This window comes from Trachypithecus francoisi, unplaced genomic scaffold (assembly GCF_009764315.1).
Source record: "Trachypithecus francoisi isolate TF-2019V2 unplaced genomic scaffold, Tfra_2.0 Lachesis_group19, whole genome shotgun sequence".
Lineage (NCBI taxonomy): Eukaryota > Metazoa > Chordata > Mammalia > Primates > Cercopithecidae > Trachypithecus > Trachypithecus francoisi.
The window spans coordinates 8,778,905-8,800,978 of NW_022681464.1; the positions used below are offsets into that span (position 1 = coordinate 8,778,905).

General features: G+C 36.7%; 1 protein-coding gene across 9 annotated transcripts in view; it reads left to right on the forward strand.

Moving 5' to 3' along the window:
• The window catches only part of PIAS2 (protein inhibitor of activated STAT 2), a 104,828-nt gene extending 93,951 nt beyond the window's left edge, over positions 1–10,877 (forward strand). For 5 of the 9 annotated variants that reach the window (XM_033177814.1, XM_033177818.1, XM_033177817.1 and 2 more), the window contains 2 exons: positions 4,528–4,565; positions 7,143–10,877. In XM_033177814.1, the coding sequence (XP_033033705.1) occupies positions 4,528–4,565; positions 7,143–7,325 (221 nt within the window). In that variant the 3' untranslated portion in view covers positions 7,326–10,877. Of the gene's footprint in view, positions 1–1,405; positions 4,149–4,527; positions 4,566–7,142 lie in introns of those variants that run through there. The other 4 variants (XM_033177821.1, XM_033177822.1, XM_033177823.1 and 1 more) reach the window with 2 other exon arrangements.
• Positions 10,878–22,074: the final 11,197 nt, after the last annotated feature.

Below are 22,074 nucleotides of genomic sequence, written 5' to 3' on the forward strand. Positions count from 1 at the left end.
AATTTAAACTTCCCTCCTTTACTCTTCTTCCCTCTCTCCATAGCCATTGCTTTTGCAGACATTTCTGTCCGTTATATTTGAGCAAGTTAGAACCAGTACATTCATGACTTCCCTTCTCTCTGAAGGCCCTTTTAGTGGAATACAATTCTCTCCTGTTACTAATTTTCTTCTCTAGATTTATGAAGTTAATTTTGACCTATGATTTATTTTTTTTCCTCCTCTTAGTGAGGTCTTTATTTTTAAGCACAATGCTTATCCTCTTGGTGAAAATTTGTGTTACTGAAACAATTGATAATTGGCTCAGTATGATTTTGCTTCTTGAAATTTGTTTAGATTATGTGAATAAAATTTAGTGGAAAAGAACAGACATTTTATAGTACCCATCGGAAAAAATGGCTTTTAAAGTTATTTTTTGCTTCTTAAATATATTTACTCCATATGTAATTTGGGAGTTGGTATTTTAAGAAGTTCTTTGTAGACCCAGCTAGCACAAATTGTAAAGTATTTGTAAAGTATATACAAAGTCGATGCTAAGGTACATGTGAGGTTTCATGTCAGGGACAAAGATGGAAATTCAGAGATTCTTAATTCCTAACTGCCTTTTATGGCTGTAACATTGGCTAGTTGGAAGAGTGTCTACATGTCATCTCAGTATGTGTTATAAGCAAGCATTCCGAAAGGATTCGTTTCCTAAAGACCTTGAATTAAAAATTAATCCTGAAAAAAGATAATGAGAATTTCTGTTCATTAAAGTGATCCTACCGTTTAGCAATAGTATAGACACAATTTACAAATCACTTGTCTTGTTAGTTTTTCAATTCTGTGAACCTAGATTAATTTTTAATTGGGGGAAATTTACATTATTTCAAAAATTGGGCAAAAGTAAGACTTTATTTCTTTTTAGGAATGTGAAACTTGAGAAAAATGTAGTAAAATATGTCTAAACTGGGTATTTGGTAAAAATGCGTTTCAAGACTGGTATTGATACCAAACAAGACTAATATCCAAGGCTGATATTTAGCCAATATTAACAATTATGGTGATACTGGTTGTTATTATTGAAAAGCTTTCTTACCAATTGATAACTGAATAGAATAGGATCTATTGTTCTTTAGAAGAATTGCTAGTTTATCATCATGTATTAATTATGTAGCAGTTACTATATCTAAATAGTTTAGTTTTACTTTGATTTTATTGTTAATGTGCTCTTTTGTGATTAATTTGGTTTTATTTTTATGCATAATTTTTATGTAATTAGTCATACTGTGAAGAATTTTAGTATTGATAAACTTAATAATTTATAATAAAATATTAAATAGAGCACCAAGAATGGAGAGATAACAAAGTTTTAATACATTTCTTAACATTCCTTTTAAACATAAACATGAATCTTCTGAATCTGCAGGAGAACAAAGAAGAAATGATATTAATAATGAACTGAAGCTTGGAACATCTTCTGATACTGTGCAACAGTGAATACAAAATAAAACAAATAATTTGTATTTATGGAGTGGAAAACAGCTTGATTATTTCAAGGAAAAATATGACTGCCTTATTATTGCTAGTGCCATATTGTCAGGTGCGAATGGTGCTCAAAAGTTGTATCATTAAAATTTGAAAGTGCTAAACATTTACATATTTAATCATGTAGCAGTTATGTTTTGTTAAAGTTTATGACTCAAGGAAAATGTGTTGTCATCAATAAGGGAAAAAGTCTAATGAGTCAATTTCACAGTGAAACACTTAAAATTTTAAAATTAAAATTTTATCAGTGTTAATAAAATAGTGTTAACACTACCTGCTTTTTAGTTAAAAGTGATTGACCATTTTCAACCGTGAAATACTTAGGAGGGCATAAAAATGTATCAGTATGACATGCTGCAATTGAAACTTACGGTGAAATAAGAACTGCATTTTGCTAATAAACTTATGAAACAAGGCAGTAACATTTAAATCACTACTGATGAAACTTTATTTCATATAAGAGTTTTAATATTCTGCTTAAAATGTAAAATGCAAGAAGACTTAGATGATTTCGTTTTTTTGTTAGGAAGAATAGCATCTAAAATACTATACCAAACTTCACTGTTAGTACTTGAGAAAAAAATGGTTTCAGTGAGAGAAATATTTACATTAAACAGATTTTATATAGACAGCACCCTTGTAATGCTTGGTAAACAATCTAGAATTCCAACCAAAATTTTAGAAAAATTTCTAGGTATTTTATTATGGTGTTGTATAAGTCACCACATTCAATTTTCCGTGGATGAGGTATCAAGATACAGATAAGTAAATCTCTTAATTCTTTTCTAAATAAACTTTATATTTACTGCACACATGAAATCATCAAAGAGAATTACAGTACATCTGAAGAACTGGAATGGAAATAATGAAAATAGGATCCTCAGTGGGCATTCTCTGGTGATAGAGCTTCAATTTTTAATTTCAATTAAAATAAATACACAGGCCTTGATATGATTTTCAAACTGTTTTATATCAAGCTTGCATATTTATTTTAACTGAAATTATGAAATGGAAATAGTTGAACATCTAGAAAATGAGCATTTTTGAGTGGTTTGGCGTCGGTACACAATATTCCAACACCATCGTCAATACTTCAGTGTTGTAAAAAGGTTTCAGTTACTAACATGAACTGAGAGATACAACAAATATTAAAGGTGATTGAATGTATGAAACTGAAAAACTATAAAAAGGTAGAAGCTATTATAAATATGAGGAAAACCGAAAACTAAAAAGTTAGAAGGTACTGTAAAAGGAAAATGGTTATACCATTTGAAGCAGAACAAAATAAATAACATTCCAATAAACTTTTTTTACTTAATAATAGAAATTGAAAATGTAAAACTCTGAAGGTATTACAAGGGCTAGACAAATTTTGAGTTCCTTGGCAGAAGCAGAGAGATGATTTACTGAATAGTATCAATATGAAGACAAAGTCTGCTTATTGAGATATCTCACCTATTATTTTAATAGAGAAGTCATTGAAAAAGTTTGTTGTAATTCTCTTTGGTTTAGTATTGGCTCAAACCATCGTATCATATAGCTAGTGACAGACATATGAAATGAAAACCTACAGCAAGCTGGGTGCGGTGGCTTGTGTCTGTAATCCCAGTACTTGGTGAGGCTGAGATGGGAGGATCGCTTGAGCTCTGGAGTTCAAAATCAACCTGGGCAGCATAGTGAGACCCTCTCTCTAAAAACAACAAAAAAAATAGTAATAATAATTAGCTGAGCGTGGTCACACACGCCTGTAGCCCCTACTTTTTGTGAAGCTGAGGCCAGGAGGTAACGGCTGCAGTGACCTATGATTGTACCTCTGCATCCCAGCCTGGGCAACAGAGCAGACTCAGTGTCTCCCAAAAAAGAAAAAAAAAAAAAAAATCTGTAGCAACAATTTTCAGAAAGGCTTTAGAAATCACTGGAATGATTTCTTTCAAATGATTGGTGCTATAGCTTGTATCATTTGAGAAGCATTTTTGTAATACCATTATTTGGAGATTATAAGATAATATATTTAAATTTTTTGAGTTATAAATTCATACTGGTTAGTAAATATTTTAAATGTCCCCACTGATATTGTCTATTTTGCATAAAAGCATAATGTCAGACTTTCTCTGTGTGGTGATTTTATATTCAGAGTGTCTCTGAATGCCAGCATAAAAATCGTGGAATTGAATAGAAATTGGCCTGTCTTAATGACGTATGGTTTCTTTTTTAAAGTTTTGAAATAATTAAAGAGAATTTAGTCACACAGGGAGGTCTAGGTGAACAGACATTGAAGTTTATTACTAGACTTTTCAGACCTAAAAGTTGTATTTATTATTATTATTTGAATATGTCAGAATTATATTACTGGACAATCTTTTACACATTCCTCTTTCTAAAACCTAATTGAACAATTACAGTTCTGTGGTTCAGAAAATTACATTAGCTCAGAACCCAGTAACCCTTGATAACCGTGTTAGCGCAGCAATTCCTGAGTGTGTGCTTTGTGCAGAGCGTTGGACTATGTACTGCTCTTGATGTGGGGACAGCTGGGACAGAGAGCTATCATTGAAATAGACATCTGTTTAAGAAGTGATACTTAGATGAATCTCTGTATTTCTGAAAAATAAATGTGAAATATCTTAAGAGCTTAAGTATGTTTTTTTTTTTCCTTTTTTTAAAGGTTCAAATCCAAATCATTAGCTCATCATTTTTATTGCTTCTCATTCTCTTAAGTGGCAAAGGGGGAAACATTTGTTTTGACTAGTCCTTCTCTGAAAAGTTTTGTACTTCTTTGAGTCTCTGGGAGCTAGTTTTTTTTTTGTTGTTTTATCAGAGAATATATTCCTCTTTGGGTTTTAAACACTTCAGATGTCACTAATCATGGTATAGAACTTCCCTGTGGCAGAGTGGTAAGCACTTACCACAAATGTTTTGTGATTTGTGATAAAAATGATTTAGGGAAATAATTCTGGTCTCCTAAAATATGAGACAACTATTAACAAAGCATTTTTGTTTTAGGTTTGGATTTTCTTTCCCTTATTCCAGTTGATCCCCAGGTATGTATCCTGAATTTAAGCAACTAATTTGTATTTGATTGTTGGTTATGTCATACTAACTAAAAATGACCAGTTGCATAAAATCAGGACAGTCAACTCTGAATTACTTACATTGATGGAAAGGAAGTACTGTGCAAATATTTCACAATTTATTTGAAGGAATAAAGTTGTTTCAGTTTATGATTTTTGTCTTTAATATCTAAATTTTAAATTCTGTTTTATTTCGCTTAATCAGTTGGCATCTCTTACAAGCATTTGAATAATTAGAATGAATGGAAACATTTCTGGGTGGCTGCAAGTTAAAATTTTACAAATACAGTTTTATTTTTTAGCTAAAACATTCTGTACATAGAAAATCAACAGCTAAACCTGATTAGACAGACTTGACTCATTAGCTTGATTCTTCATTGTTTTTAAAGATATTCAAATTTGGACTTTGGGGAGGCCCCAGTTTAAAGTTGCTATATGTCAATCATCCCTGTTTTCTCTGTCGAAGATGAGAAACCCTAGTAGCCCAGAGTCCCAACATGAAGACCTTACAGTGAGCATGGATTGCACAGACAGACTTAATAGCAGCGGCAGAGCAGAGGAGGAGAGGTCCTGTATCAGCCTCCTGTTTCAGTACTCTATCAGATTACATGAACAGCACCAGAAATTTATGTGCAGACTGAGGAATTTCTTGTCATTCAGTGTTGACCTCCTTCTGGCAGTATATATAACAGAGGTACCTAGCAAAGGTATCTGTGTATTTTTCTAGGAAATGGATTCTTCAGATATAAGGATTGCTAATTTTTATGTGACCAGTTCTTTTACAAAAAATTATCTTGGAACCTAGAGGTTTTTATTTCATAGCTCTATTTTGTATATTTAGCAGTGGTCTAACTTATTTGGTGAGTCCGTAGTAGAAGGGTGAGGTGGGGCCTTCAGTTTGCCATAGAATCCTTAGGTTTTACTACTTGACCTCCATATTATCCCTTAATTCTTGTCATTGTATCTACAATAAGGGATGCAGGGTTAGAACTTAAGTGGCTGCAGTCTGAATACTTCTAAGAATTCAATGCAGAGCCTGTTGATGGCAGGACTGTAGCATCTAGGACTACTTTCATAAATGAGTATCTTTTTCTTATGAGGCAATCAAAAACTGCCTAAGAGGTAGCAGGAATAAAATGTAAGTTTCTTGGCTTTATTCTAGATTTACCCCCCAATTGTAATGGAAAGTTAGAAATTGATTTGATTTTAGAAAAGAGTTTTAATGCCTGACAATTCAACTATCTTTAGAGCTTCTTGGAAGCTCTTTAAGAACTATTCTTTTCCCTGTAACTAATGTCCCTTGACTCTGTGTGTGGCATTCATTTTATTGATGAACCAAAACAGTTATCTATCCAAAGCGTTGAATAACTTGTTCTTTTGAAGGGCAGTCTGAATTTTACTTGTTGTCATCCCTCTGACTGGCAACTTAAACCTGGGACTATTGTTTCTGTTTTATTCACCAGCCTTGGAAATCATGTAGTCTAAACAACTTGACTTTTAAATTCCTGTTCCGTAATCCAGTGTCTCTAATGATAAGCTGCATAATCTTGAGAATGGGGAATGTGAGTCAGATATCCTTACTGATCTTTCATACAGTTGAACTAATGACAAACTTAAAACATCTCTTGCAGGATATCAGTAAGACCTCTTGTTTTGCTAAAGTCAGTGCAGTCATTTCTCACATAAAATATTCTATACTGATATAATGCTTTTGGCTCATCTCTCTTCACTCCTCTGTTAATATTAGAGTAGTACACTCAGGTTTGTACTTGTTTGGATCAATGATGGGATCAGTAACCAGAATTGTAAGGGAACTTGTGAAATATGAGCACTAGGAAAGGGGTGTTAAACAGGCATCATGAGAAGATTAGATTAGATCTACTTTAACATTTATTGCAAAACTTTGTGATTATCTGAGATAATTTTCTGTCCTGAGGATCCTGTGATAGTTAGCTACCATCTAGTAGTCTGTGTTGTAGAATGAATGTTGTAATTCTGATGACACAGGTATTTTATGTTTATGTACAAAGGAGTCCAACGCCATCATTCAGCTGGTCAGCCTTAACCTTCGTAAAGGGTCTGTTTGATACTTAATTCACCCAGGAAAGGCTAACAAATACTTTTTTAAATGTTATTAAGCAAAAATGCCGGTGTAAGCTCAACAGTTCTTTCAAAATTGACACCCATCTAAATACAGTTAGGTAACAAATTCTTTTTGAGATTAAGTATGAGTTGTCATTGGAGGGCCAATATTTAGTATTAAATGACTTCAGTTATTGTTGACATTATACTTTTACCTTTGTATGCGGTCAGCAAACAAGTTCCTCAAGTTTAGAGAGAATCAGGAATATATGCTGCATTCTCTAAATAATGTAAAATAGCTGAATTCATGCCACCTTCCACCCAAAGATGTGAAGTTTTGAGCAATTTTTAAATCCCAGCGGGATTTAAATATGTGAATATTGCTTGTGCATATCTAATAATTTGTAGTCTCTTTATTTAAAATCAAGTAGCCTCTTCCTCATTGGCATCATTGTTTGTTTCAAGCAGTACTGTCCTCCTATGTTTTTGGATAGTCTCACCTCACCCTTAACAGCAAGCAGTACGTCTGTCACCACCACCAGCTCCCATGAAAGCAGTACTCACGTTAGTTCATCCAGCAGCAGGAGTGAGACAGGGGTCATAACCAGCAGTGGAAGTAACATTCCTGACATCATCTCATTGGACTAAAGGAGGACTCACTTGATTCTGGGAATCATTCATCAGAACTGCTTTTTCTTGGATCTCTAGTCTGTGGAAACTTTTTTTTTTTTTTAACAGTTTGGTATTTATTGAAAGTCAAATGGATTCTTTTGCTTTCTGAGAGGTGAACACAGAAGACTGCAACAAGAACCAAATGACATGCAAGGATTTTTCTTAATTATGCTGTACTCTCAGCATCAGATACATTCAGCCATAACTGTATCTTCCTGAGAGATGGATTTCACTTTCATACGTTAATGGATGGAGTCTACAAATCAATGAAAAAAGTTTTTGTTAAAGAGCAATAAAATTATGTAAATATTCAAGTAACCTTTTTTCTAATTAAAAAAAATTATAATCAGTGATTCTAGAATGACAGCAACTTCTGTTTAACCTACGTGAAGGAAAAAAAATATATGGAAAGAAATTAATGTTTACTGAATGAGTCCTTTCCATGGAGATTTGTTCTGTTTCATTGAAGTAATGAAGTTTCAGTACGTGGCCAAAGCTTGGATTCCACTTTTCGTCCTGCAGTTCCACTTTTCTTCATGATCCCATCAAAGAAAAACGGCATTTGTGTTACTTGGCTTTTTTCCTGCTTATCATTTACACTTTGACGTTGTTTGCTAATGAATGCTGTGTGAAGTTCTGGGATTTGGCTACTCTTCATTGGTGATTATGTTTAAGAGCACTATGCAGATTCTGCCCTTGACATAATGTGTGTTATTATGTTTTTAGTAATTGTACATTCTTCATTCTAGAGTTTTCTATAAATTTGAGGCTTGCCTTCTCAAAAAAGAAACCCTATGCAGCCATTGAATGAAATGTCTTTGGGGTACGGTGTGACTGAAATGTTTGTTAGAAATTTGTTCACACTATCAAATATTGATATCTTGGAGCCAGCAGAAGAGCAAATTTTGGGAGGTGGGAATAACAAAATTTAATTTCTTCCCAAGAACTTAATTTTCTCATTTATTTTACAGAATAGTAGTGAAATACTTGATGAAACTTTGTATTTTGGTAGCACTGACATAGAAAATGTGTTTTAGATTTATGATGATCATATTTCTCACCAATGTAATTTCCGTCTCAGCAGTGATTTTCAAACTTAGAAAAAGGGACAGCATTAGATTTTTTTTTTTTCATTTTTTAAAAACAAAATCTTACCTGAAACTACAAAAGACAAAAGAGAATTACAAATGTTTGAATTAAAGTGAAGAAGGGTTGGGGAAGATAAGCCTGAACCCACTTCCTGTCTCAATCCATGCTACCCCAAACACTCCAGGGTATCTCTGAGGTTATATTGGGTGCACTTTGAAAATTTTCTTCTGTAGTATGTTGGTTTGATTTTAAATCACACAGAAAACTGGGTTTTACTCTTAGAGAAACATTTTCATCCAAGTTTTATAGTTTGCTTCATTTGACTTCCTGAATCATTTTTGAGTTCACAAGGATTTAGTACTTTTCTGTTTAGCTTTCTCTCTCTAAGGTTTACATTAAAAATGAAGTCCTTATTTTAATGGCCAGTCCAACCAATTGATTTCTCAAACTGAAGTGCCCAGGTGAGGACTCATCAATTTCAGTTAGAATAGGGACGTACTACTTAAGAGTTGGTGCAGCTCCAAGGAGCTTACTTGTACTTGCTTGGGTTTTGTTTTTTTTGTTTTGTTTTGTTTTTGTTTTGTTTTAACTTTCTCAAGTTTCCATGGCCTTTGTGTATTCTTTTTATGTTGATTTAATTTCATGTGGTTTCCCATATCATCCCTTCTTTGGCTACATCATCTCCTTATTCAAGGGATTATCCCTTTGTGGGGGCTGCTTATTTTAAAGATGTGGGGGGAAAAAACCCGAATCTACGAGCAGTAGTTGCACATAGTTGCCAGTTTTATCTTCTTAGTCATTAGATTTCCAAACCATGTTGTAGTTTTTTGGTCCAGATATAATATTTCTTTCTCATGAAGTTTTATGTTGCTGCTCTAAATACAGATGCAATTTTTATTGACTCTGTAATCAGAGAAAATTTAACTTGATTTGTGTGGCATAATTAAAAAGAAATGATGTATATTTGTTATTTTGTTACCCTTTAGATTGTCAGAGACTCCCCAATTTAATCAACAAAGTTTTATAAAGTAAATGAAAATATTAGTAGAAATTAGTTTATTTACTTGGTTCTTATAACTGATACCTCTATGCTTTTGTAATTGTGATTTTTTTTTTCTGTTTTCTGTGGACAGTTTCAATGTTCAGTTTGGTGTTTTACACTGAAATTACATATAAATTTTTAATTTATTTCATACAGGCAACTTGCATTTTAAAAAATACACTTTGAAGTTTATCATCTTGAAGTTGGGGCTTGCATTGTGTATCTGTCTTTGAGCATTAGTACTTTATGATTTTGGCCTTATGGCAGCATCATGATTACTGAGCCATCAGACTTTAATATGGTCGTTGTTTCTTATCCAGACCCTAACTTTCTAGTAGTTTATTTTGCTATGCCAATTTCTGCTTAACCAGATACAAGGGATTTTCAGAGAGGTTGTCTTAGCTGTCACCTAGATTATCTTAGGAAATGAACTGTAATTGTCAGTCTCCTAAAATCAAATATTATTATTATTATTTTTTTTTTTTTGAGGCTGAATCTTGCTCTTGTTGCCCAGGATGGAGTATAATGGTGCAATCTTGGCTCATCGCAACCTCCGCCTCCAGGGTTCAAGCGATTCTCCTGCCTCAGCCTCCCAAGTAGCTGGGATTACAGGCATGAACCACCACGCCCAGCTAATTTTGTATTTTTAGTAGAGACGAGGTTTCTCCATTTTGGTCAGGCTGGTCTCGAACTCCCGACCTCAGGTGGTCCGCCTGCCTTGGCCTCCCAAACTGCTGGGATTTACAGGCATGAGCCACCGTGCCCGGCCAAAATAAAATGTTTTTATCTTTCTTCACAGAGAACTATGAAGGGCTTTTCTTGCTCTGGTAATCCCCCACAGTGTAATTGGTGCTGAAAATAGCTTTGTGCCTGAGGTCTGTTTTCACTCACTCACTTTCTGACCATTAGGTGAGCCACTTCAGGATTTTCTAGCCTGAAGTTATAAAAACTTGGCATCTGTTCTTAGATAATTGTAAAGGCAAAACGAAAGCATTGAGGTGAATTTAGGTTATATGGCATTTATCTGGTAATGTGTTTCAGAAAAGCTAGAATGAAAATATGATGTAAGGGATAGCGAGGATAGGTTGATTCATAATTCTTGGTATAAAACCAAGTTTTCCTTAGTCTTGAGGAATTTGAAGAAAGGTAAAATGTTGGATTTTAAGCAAAGTAGGATTGACCAGAGACTGTTCTGACTTTGACATTCAGACCTTTCAGATGTTCTTCCTTCAGACCAGTCCAAGACACTCACCATTTCCAACCAAGTTGTCTTTTTTTTCTGCCAATAAAGTATTCATTAGTTGACATTTGTTTGTATTTTAGGTAAAGTCAATTTTTTTAAAACATTAATTTAATTCATAGGTATGCCTTTCATTTCTCTGGCCTTCAGTTGGTTTTAAAAAAAAAAAAAAAAAAGCCCTTAGCCAGACCATTCTTTATTTAGTAAACATTTTTATTTTCTTAATTTTTCCTGCAAGATTTTCTCCATTTTTATGGAATGTCATAATGACATTACCATTATTTTCTAGCTCTTTTCATCATAGAAAAATGTAGAGCAGTGCACCATTTAAACACGTCTGACATTAGATTTAGTGGTCCTGGCTTCATGTGATTTGGGAGCTTTAAGTTGTCATTTAGATTGATGATTCAACCTGATTCACCATCATTTTTACTACAATTCTGCATGAATGTGGTGAAACAGGTAGAAGAAAATTAAGCATTTCTCTGCTTTTGGAGTCTAATGTTCCTGCCAAGTGACTGGTTTGTAACACCCCCTCACCCCCACTTTGTTAGGAACCTGCAATTCCTAAAAGAAATAAAGCTGTATACAGTGTCCATTCGTTAATGCTTGCCTGGTTGAATAATGTTTGTTTTTTCTGTTTATGTAAGTAGTACATGCTTATTGTGGAAAATTTAGACAATACAGAAAAGTATAACAATTGCCTATAATTCTGTCACCAGAAAAAAAACACTTGATATTTTTGCATATTCCTTGCCAGTGTCTTTGCTACTTCTGTATATTTGTACATAGTTTCATCATTCTCAGTGTAATTTGTATCTTTGGGTTTTCCCCCTCAATCTACAAGCATTATTCCATGTCATTAAAAACTGTGTCAACTATTATTAATTTTATGGTACTCCATTGTTATGGATGTACCATGATTCATAAAACCTTTCCTTATTTTGAACAGTTTAGATTGTATCTCATAATGCCACGGTGAATGTCTTTGTGCATAAATTATTTTCTTAGGATAAATACTGGAAGTGGAATTTCTGGTCAAGGGTATATGAACACTTTTGTAGTTGTTGATTCATATCACTTTTCCACATGGGTATGCTAATTTATACTGCAGCTGGATGGTATGAGAAGAGTGGTCTAGCCATATTTTCCAAGAACATGAAATATTTTATCTTTATGCAGGCATCTGCACTAAGACACTCTGCCCTTCTGACCCTGTGGAACGGGGTTAACTGATTTGGAGATCTTTGGCAGAGATTTTTCCAGGCTTTCTTAGTTTTAAATATATCTGACATGGGCTGGGCGCGGAGGCTCACGCCTATAATCCCAGCACTTTGGGAGGCCGAGGCGAGCGGATCACCTGAAGTCAGGAGTTGGAGACCAGCCCGGCTAACATGGTGAAATCCCATCTCTAGCAAAAATACATAAATTAGCTGGGTGTGATGGCAGGGCGCCTGTAGTCCCAGCTACTTGGGATACCGAGGCAGGAGAATCGCTTGAACCTGGGAGGCAGAGATTTTGGTGATCTGAGATTGTGCCACTACACTTCAGCCTGGGTAACAAAGCAAGACTCTGTCTCCAAAAAAAATTATACACACACACACACGTACATAATCTGACATGTTCCAGAAACACCTGCATATGGCTATCCAAGCTTTTCATGTGATTTTACTTGCACTGTAAAGTTGCACAAATATTCTTTGTCAGACTACATTTTCCATTTTTAGTTCAAAAGTGTTGTCACTTTTTTTAAAAAGCCACTTGTACCTAAGGTCTGCCCTTAGAGGTCAGCTCTTTTTCCTCTTCCTGTAGGCCCGATTATGGCCTTTCTGAGCTCCCCAAAGCCAGTAGAGTCTACTGAGCCAAAGGCATTCCGTCCCCAAACTGTAAAGTGGTAAGGCTAAAAACTATAAAAACAGGCAAACATTGCCTATTTTTACTTTCTATTCCCTTATGTTTCCAATAAGGGTAGCTGCGGGGAAAGGAAAAACAGATTGCTATCTTCAGATGTTTGAGGTACAACATTTTCTTCATTGGCAAATGCCAATCATTTCCCAAACCTTCCTATTTCTGAATGGCTTTTTAAAAAAGCTTTATTTTGTGTTCTCAAAGCGTAATTCTTTTAAGTGACGAAGAGTGTTACCCTGTTGTAAAACAGGGTAAAAGAATGTCTCATTCTTGGAATAGCTCCTCAGAGGAAAGTGGTGTTATTCCCCATTTTACAAATGAAACAGGTTTAGATAGGTTTTCCAAGGTCACAGTGAATGAGTAGTGGACTTGGGAGTCTGACCTAGACTTACCCCAAAAGCTCTCTGCCTGAACTGAAGTGACATTAATTAGCTGTGCTACCTAGGAGACTGGTATGGGAATCTAGACTTAAAATCATGAGAACTGGTTTCAGATGATGGCCAGAGGAATAAGGAAGGAGTGGATGCTGAAGCCATTTCAGAGGAAGACTCAAGATTCAGTGACTGGATGTATGAGTAAGGATTGAGTCCATTTTTCATCCACTTTTCAAGCCTGGGTAACTTAGATGTTAATGGCACTATTTACAGAGACAGGAGGCAGTTTAGAGTGAAGATGAATCAGATATGGGAGACAGTGATGAATATTAAGCATGGGGTTTCAGAAAGGAAGCATCCATGAGGCTCATTCCTGGTTTTTCTGCAGTCTTTTAAATAAAAGTACAAACCTCCCTTGTCATCCATTTTTGTCTTCACTTATCTCCATTCTATATTATGTTCTAGTCGCTGATCGCTTCCTAGGCCATTCTTGGCTACATCTTAGCCTTTTCTTTTTTCTCTTCACTGCCTTGCCCATAACAAATTTGGCTGCCACCTGAGGCCCTGCCATCCCCTACAGCTCACACCAGCGTGGGCTGTGTTCACTTTCTACATATCTCAAGATACAGTGGTTACTGTCCTTCCCCCCCTACTCCATCATTAACGCCTCTCAAAAATCTCTGCCTCTGAAGCTCATGCTAAGAGGTTATACTATCAACTGCCTCTAGTCTTAACAACTGCCTGATCATTCCCTTAATTTGCTGGAGGCTTTGGCTCACAGGGTTCCTTGCCATCCTTGATTCTGGTCATTATTCTCAGTATCTTCAGCATTCTATAGGTGATTTATCCAAGTTGGTCTGTGAGGTTTTGGTTACTTTACTTCCAACATTTTCTTCTACTGAACCACACCTTCTGTTTTCCTCTTTGCTACTTGTCCAGCTTAGACTGCTGTCATTATTGCAGCCTTGAACAAATCTCAGTCTCCTATCCATCCTCTGACATGACTTAGCATAGTTCCTTTGCCCATTCTCATCAGCTGTAACAAATGTTATTGCTCTCTTTTCAGACCACTTCCTTGTCAGAAGATGGCTTTGCTGCTTAATTCAAACAAGGGACAGTCCATCAGCATGATATCTTCCCCACCTATGACCACCTCCATCTTTTTTTATTTCCAGTCTCAGAGAATGAGGTCGGCCTTTAAGGTCAACTCAGCCACATGGGCCTTTGACTCTGGTCTCCTGTTGTCATCTTCAGGACCTTACCCTGTCAGACTTCCCCTCTCTTATCTCCATGTCTCTCACCTCTCTACTGCTGCTTTTCTTGGCTTACAAATGGTCTCAGTCATCAGGTATTTGAGATTATATTAGGTGCCAGGCATTGTATCAGGCACTTGGAACACAAGACAGGTTCCTGCCCCCACCAAAGTTGTGCTCCAGTAGCATCAACAGAGGTGTGAAATAGGGAGATTACAATGTTAATGGTAAAAGGCAAAGTATAGGGTGCTACAAGAGCATGTAAATGAGGTACCTCAATGATTTGATAGAAGTAATGTGGAGAAATGTGAATTGATTAAAAGCTTGTCCAAAAAGAGGGCTGAAAATGTTTAGAATTGCTGGAAGTTTGCTAAGGAATATTGAGAAATATGCATAGATAGATCGTGAAGGGCCTTGCAAAACAGTGATGAGGCATTGAAGAGTTTTCATGATCATTAGTAGTAATGAGAATTTGTTGAGTTTGGTATGATTATCTCCATATTACAAATGTGGAAACAGATTCTGAGCAGATGAGTGACTGACTTGTCCAAGGTCGTGCAGCTGGTAATTGAGGAGTCAGGCTTCAAATCCAGTTTTTAACTACTTTCTCAAAGGCCTTTCTTGATCATTCTATCTAAAAAGCAAGTATTTCCTATTATCACAGTACCCTGTTCATGCACTATTAATATGTAAAATAATCCCTGCATATTGTGTGTTTCCCCTGCTAGATTGTAAGCTCCATGAGGGCAGGGGTGATAACTTTTAACTTGCATCCCAGAGCCTAACATGATCTGTGGTACATAGAAAGTACCCAGTAAATATTGGTGGATGAAGAAATGGTGGATAATCATTTGCACTTGACTTATGCTGACTGGAAATTCAATACCTTTGGAATATATAATACCTCAGCAGTAAGCATTCACCAAGAGAGAAAAACAGAAAGAGGTGCATGTTTAGGGTGGTTGGTACAGGAGATGGATACTGAGGTGTTGGAAGGCAGCATACTCACCTTCTGAACTCCAAAAACTTACAGGGGCAAGGGCCATTAACAAGGGGTGGGTAGAGCAGTACACAGTGGGGATAATAATGTGGGAATAGGTGTTGTATTAAACCTGAAAGTGTAAGCAACTCCTTGTAGACCCACCCTACTGTGTATAAAAGGCTGGAGAAATTCTTCATATGTTCTACTCTAGGTATTCAGGACCACCTTATCTGGGTCAGGTACCCCACACTGATACAATATAACTGTAAATATAATTTACCCTCAGTCTCTTATGGCTAGCCACCTGACCCAAATCATTATTAGACTCAACACTTTGGAGCTGGAACAAAAATCAGTTGACCTGATTTCTGAAAGACATGCCCACCTGCTATTTGACAAGCTATAGACATACCCCACAATTGATGGGTAGTAGCACTGAAACTATCAAAGTGGATGAATTCATCCAGAGGAGTTGATGAGTGAGAAAAGAAGACTGGAAAAGGAACACAAGGAGATCAAGAAGGATCAGCTGAGACTGAAGGAAAATAATGTATTACAGAGGCCAAAAAGTAGAGTATTTCAAGAAGCAAGTGGTTAGTGGAGTTAAAAGCTGCTGATACAACCTAAAAAGGTAAGTGTCCATTTTTTTAAAAAGCTTTCATTTAAAACAACACCATATTTGATTGAATCTAAGTACCTGATTGTAAGACATTAAAAATGCTAATTAAACTATCACCCATTGCTTTCATTGGTCAATGAAAGTACTTCAGTATGTATCCTATTAAAATGTTGAGGGATGAATATGCATCTTATAAGTGAGAAATTATGATAATTTTTGTATTCCTTTGGCTTTCTTAACCAGGCCGTATCTGTTAATTTCATCAAGAACAGTTTCATTGGTATCCAGATCAAAGGCAGATGAAGGGATGGGTGTGGACATAGGCATGTGTGTCATTTGAATGGCAGAGTTAAAAGAGTTACTTAGTGGTTTGACTTTCATGTCTTTGAGAACCATGTGATTGATGTGATTGGTTCCAGAAACAAGGAGGAGGTAAGGATGATGTATGAGGATAATAACCAGTTTCAAATAGCAATCCTGGAGAATCAGAGAATGGACTAGAGGTGAGTTGGACACTGTAGACTTACAGTGATAGCTAAATGGTAGAGCTTTCTTCAGTAATGCCCATTGTCGAAGCCATAGTTGTGGAAGAAGTCAGAGGCTGGATTTATTCAAGGTTGGGGTTTTGTCACATTGGTGCAGCAGAGTGGCAGGGGTAATCTCCTAAAGTTGCTGGCAAGTAGTTTACTTGCTAGAATCTCAGCTGCCATCACACTCCTGGAATTAATTTTTGTTGAAGTCATATGTGCTCCTAATTGCCAGGTCTCTTGGACTTGATTTTTACTAGCTTCAACATCTGCAGTTGACACAGTCTCTTCCATTTCTTGGTTATTGTACCAACACATCTTTTTCTATCTTCGGGAACTCATTTTCTTCTCTCTGCCCTGGAAATGTAGCTATAATCTTGCCGGTCAGTGGCATTTCCCCCAGCCACTTGACCTACATTCCTTGATTTGCTCAACTCTTAATATTCCACTAGAATGTAAGTTCTGTGAGGGCTGTGATTTTTTGTTTTGCTAATCAGGTGTCTGGAACAGTTTTTACTTGCAACTTAACTATTCCATTGTATTTGAAGTGACTTTCTTATAAGTTGTTTATGTGTGTGTATATATATTCATGTTCCTTTGTGTGTTTATGCATATATATGTAAAGTACATTTGTGTATAGCTATATGTACGTATGTATATATGTGCATATATACACAGTATGTGGATTGCTGTGTATGTATATATACACACACGTAAAGCTTTACATATATAGCTTTACATATATGCTGGGGCTGCCTTTACAAAGCTCCACAAATAGGGTGTCTTAACAGAAATGTGTTGTCTCAGGATCTGCAGGCTACAAGTGTGAAATGAAAGTGTCAGCAGGGTTGTTTCCTTCTAAGGACACATAGGGAAGAATGTGTTCCAGGTTTTCTCACTGGCTTGTAGGTGGCAGTCTTCTCCTTGTGTCTCTTTATATAGTCTTCCTTCTGTGCATGTTTGTCTGTGTCCAGATTTCCCCTATTTGTTAGGGCAAGAGTCATATTGGATTAGGATCCACCTTAATGACCTCATTTAATTAGATTACCCCTATGAAGACCTTATTGCCAAGTAAGGTCACATTCTGAGGAATGAAGGGTCGGGATTCAAACATACATACATATATATGTATGTAGATTTTCCCCCTAATGGTGTGACACATTTCAACTCCCTAACACATATGAAGTTCACCCATTTAAAGTGTACGGTTTAGAGTCGGGAGCAAGATGCCTGAATAGGAACAGCTCCAGCCTCCAGCTCCCAGCGCGAGTGACACAGAAGACGGGTGATTTCTGCATTTTCAACTGAGGTGCAGACTGACACCTCACACCTCACACAGCGGGGTACACCCCTGAGATGAAGCTTCAAGAGCAAGAATCAGACAGCAGCACTTGCTGTTCAGCAGTATTCTATCTTCTGCAGCCTCTGCTGCTGATACCCAGGAAAACAGTGTCTGGAGTGAACCTCAAGGAATCTCCAACAGACCTACAGCTGACTATTAGAAGGAAAACTAACAAACAGAAAGGACACCCACACCAAAACCCCATCAGTACGTCACCAGCATCAAAGACCAAAGGCAGATAAAACCACAAAGATGGGGAAAAAGCAGGGCAGAAAAGCTGGAAATTCAAAAAATAAGAACACATCTCCCCTTACAAAGGAACGCAGCTCATCGCCAGCAACAGATCAAAGCTGGATGGAGAATGACTTTGACAAGTTGAGAGGAGAAGGCTTCAGTCGATCAGACTTCTCAGAGCTAAAGGAGGAACTATGTACCCAGCGCAAAACAACTAAAAATCTTGAAAAAAGAATGGAAGAATTGGTAACTAGAATAATCAATGCAGAGAAGGCCATAAACGAACTGACAGAGATAAAAACCATGACACGAGATACGTGACAAATGCACAAGCTTCAGTAAATGACTCGATCAGCTAGAAGAAAGAGTATCAAGGATAGAGGATCAAATGAATGAAATGAAGTGAGAAGAGAAGTCTATAGAAAAAAAAGGAAAAAGAAATGAACAAAGCCTCCAAGAAATATGGGACTATGTGAAAAGACCAAATCTACGTCTGATTGGTGTGCCTGAAAGTGAGGGGGGAAATGGAACCAAGTTGGAAAACACTCTTCAGGATATCATCCAGGAGAACTTCCCCAACCTAGTAAGGCAGGCCAATATTCAAATTCAGGAAATACAAAGAACGCCACAAAGATACTCCTGGAGAAGAGCAACTCCAAGACACATAATTGTCAGATTCACCAAAGTTGAAATGAAGGAAAAAATGTTAAGGGGAGCCAGAGAGACAGGTTGGGTTACCCACAAAGGGAAGCCCATCAGACTAACAGCAGATCTCTCGGCAGAAACTACAAGCCAGAAGAGAGTGGGGGCCAAATATTCAACATTCTTAAAGAAAAGAATTTTCAACCCAGAATTTCATATCCAGCCAAACTAAGTTTCGTAAGTGAAGGAGAAATGAAATCCTTTACAGACAAGCAAATGCTTAGAGATTTTGTCACCACCAGGCCTGCCCTACAAGAGATCCTGAAGGAAGCACTAAACATGGAAAGGAACAACTGGTGCCAGCCATTGCAAAAACATGCCAAAATGTAAAGACCATCGATGCTAGGAAGAAACTGCATCAACTGACGAGCAAAATAACCAGCTAATATCACAATGACAGGATCAAGTTCACACATAACAATATTAACCTTAAATGTAAATGGACTAAATGCTCCAATTAAAAGACACAGACTGGCAAATTGGATAAAGAGTCAAGACCCATCAGTTTGCTGTATTCAGGAGACCCATCTCACATGCAGAGACACACATAGGCTCAAAATAAAGGGATAGAGGAAGATCTGCCAAGCAAATGGAGAACAAAAAAAAAGCAGGGGTTGCAATCCTAATCTCTGAAAAAACAGACTTTAAACCATCAAAGATCAAAAGAGACACAGAAGGCCATTACATAATGGTAAAGGGATCAATTCAACAGGAAGAGCTAACTGTATGCACCCAATATATATGCACCCAATACAGGAGCACCCAGATTCATAAAGCAAGTCCTTAGAGACTTACAAAGAGACTTAGACTCCCATACAATAATAATGGGAGACTTAAACACCCCACTGTCAACATTAGACAGATCAACGAGACAGAAAGTTAACAAGGATATCCAGGAATTGAACTCAACTCTGCACCAAAGGGATCTAATAGACATCTACAGAACTCCACACCCCAAATCAACAGAATATACATTCTTCTCAGCACCATGTCTCACTTATTCTAAAATTGACCACATAGTTGGAAGTAAAGCACTTCTCAGCAAATGTAAAAGAACAGAAATTATAACAAACTGTCTCTCAGACCACAATGCAATCAAACTACAACTCAGGACTAAGAAAATCAATCAAAACCGCTCAACTACATGGAAAGTGAACAACCTGCTCCTGAATGACTACTGGGTACATAACGAAATGAAGGCACAAATAAAGATGTTCTTTGAAATCAATGAGAACAAAGATACAACATATCATAATCTCTGGGACACTTTTAAAGCAGTGTGCAGAGGGAAATTTATAGCACTAAATGCCCACAAGAGAAAGCTGGGAAGATCTAAAATTGACACCATAACATCACAATTAAAAGAACTAGAGAAGCAAGAGCAAACACATTCAAAAGCTAGCAGAAGGCAAGAAATAACTTAAGATTGGAGCAGAACTGAAGGAGATAGAGACACAAAAAACCCTCCAAAAAATCAATGAATCCAGGAGCTGGTTTTTTGAAAACATCAACAAAATTGATAGACCACTAGCAAGACTAATGAAGAAAAGAGAGAAGAATCAAATAGACGCAATAAAAAAATGATAAAAGGGATATCACCACTGACCCCACAGAAATACAAACTACCATCAGAGAATACTATAAACACCTTTACACAAATAAACCAGAAAATCTAGAAGAAATGGATAATCTCCTGGACACTTACACTCTCCCAAGACTAAACCAGGAAGGAAGTTCAGTGCCTCAATAGACCAATAGCAGGCTCTGAAATTGAGGTAATAATTAATAGCCTACCAACCAAAAAAAGTCCAGGACCAGACGGATTCACAGCCGAATTCTACCAGAGGTACAAGGAGGAGCTGGTATCGTTCTTTCTGAAAATATTCCAATCAATAGAAAATGAGGGAATCCTCCCCAACTCGTTTTTTGAGACCAGCATCATCCTGATACCCAAGCCTGGCAGAGACACACCAAAAAAAGAGAATTTTAGACCAATATCCCTGATGAACATCAATGCAGAAATCCTCAACAAAACACTGGCAAACTGTATCCATCAGCACATCAAAAAGCTTATCCACCATGATCAAGTGGGCTTCATCCCTGGAATGCAAGGCTGGTTCAACATATGCAATTCAGTAAACACAATCCAGCATATAAACACAACCAAAGACAAAAACCACATGATTATCTCAATAGATGCAGAAAAGGCCTTTGGCAAAATTCAACAGCCCTTCATGCTAAAAACGCTCAATAAATTCGGTATTGATGGAACGTATCTCAAAATAATAAGAACTATTTATGACAAACCCATAGCCAATATCATACTGAATGGGCAAAAACTGGAAGCATTCCCTTTGAAAACTGGCACAAGACAGGGATGCCCTCTCGCACCACTCCTGTTCAACATAGTGTTGGAAATTCTGGCTAGGGCAATCAGGCAAGAGAAAGAAATCAAGGGTATTCAGTTAGGAAAAGAAGAAGTCAAATTGTCCCTGTTTGCAGATGACATGATTGTATATTTAGAAAACCCCATCGTCTCAGCCCAAAATCTCCTTAAGCTGATAAGCAACTTCAGTAAAGTCTCAGGATACAAAATGAATGTGCAAAAATCACAAGCATTCTTATACACCGGTAACAGACAAACAGCCAAATCATGAATGAACTCCCATTCACAATTGCTTCAAAGAGAATAAAATACCTAGGAATCCAACTTACAAGGGATGTCAAGGACCTCTTCCAGAAGAACTACAAACCACTGCTCAGTGAAATAAAAGAGGACACAAACAAATGGAAGAATATACCATGCTCATGGATAGGAAGAATCAATATCGTGAAAATGGCCATACTGCCGAAAGTAATTTTATAGATTCAATGCCATTTCCATCAAGCTACGAATGACTTTCTTCACAGAATTGGAAAAAAAGTGCTTTAAAGTTCATATGGAACCAAAAAAGAGCCCGCATTGCCAAGACAATCCTAAGTCAAAAGAACAAAGCTGGAGGCATCACGCTACCTGACTTCAAACTATACTACAAGGCTGCAGTAACCAAAACAGCATGGTACTGGTACCAAAACAGAGATATAGACCAATGGAACAGAACAGAGCCCTCAGAAATAATACCACACATCTACAGCCATCTGATCTTTGACAAACCTGAGAAAGACAAGAAATGGGGAAAGGATTCCCTATTTAATAAATGGTGCTGGGAAAATTGGCTAGCCATAAGTAGAAAGCTGAAACTGGATCCTTTCCTTACTCCTTACACAAAAATTAATTCAAGATGGATTAGAGACTTAAATATTAGACCTAATACCATAAAAATCCTAGAAGAAAACCAGGAGATAGGCATGGGCAAGGACTTCATGTCTAAAATACCAAAAGGCAACAAAAGCCAAAATTGACAAATAGGATG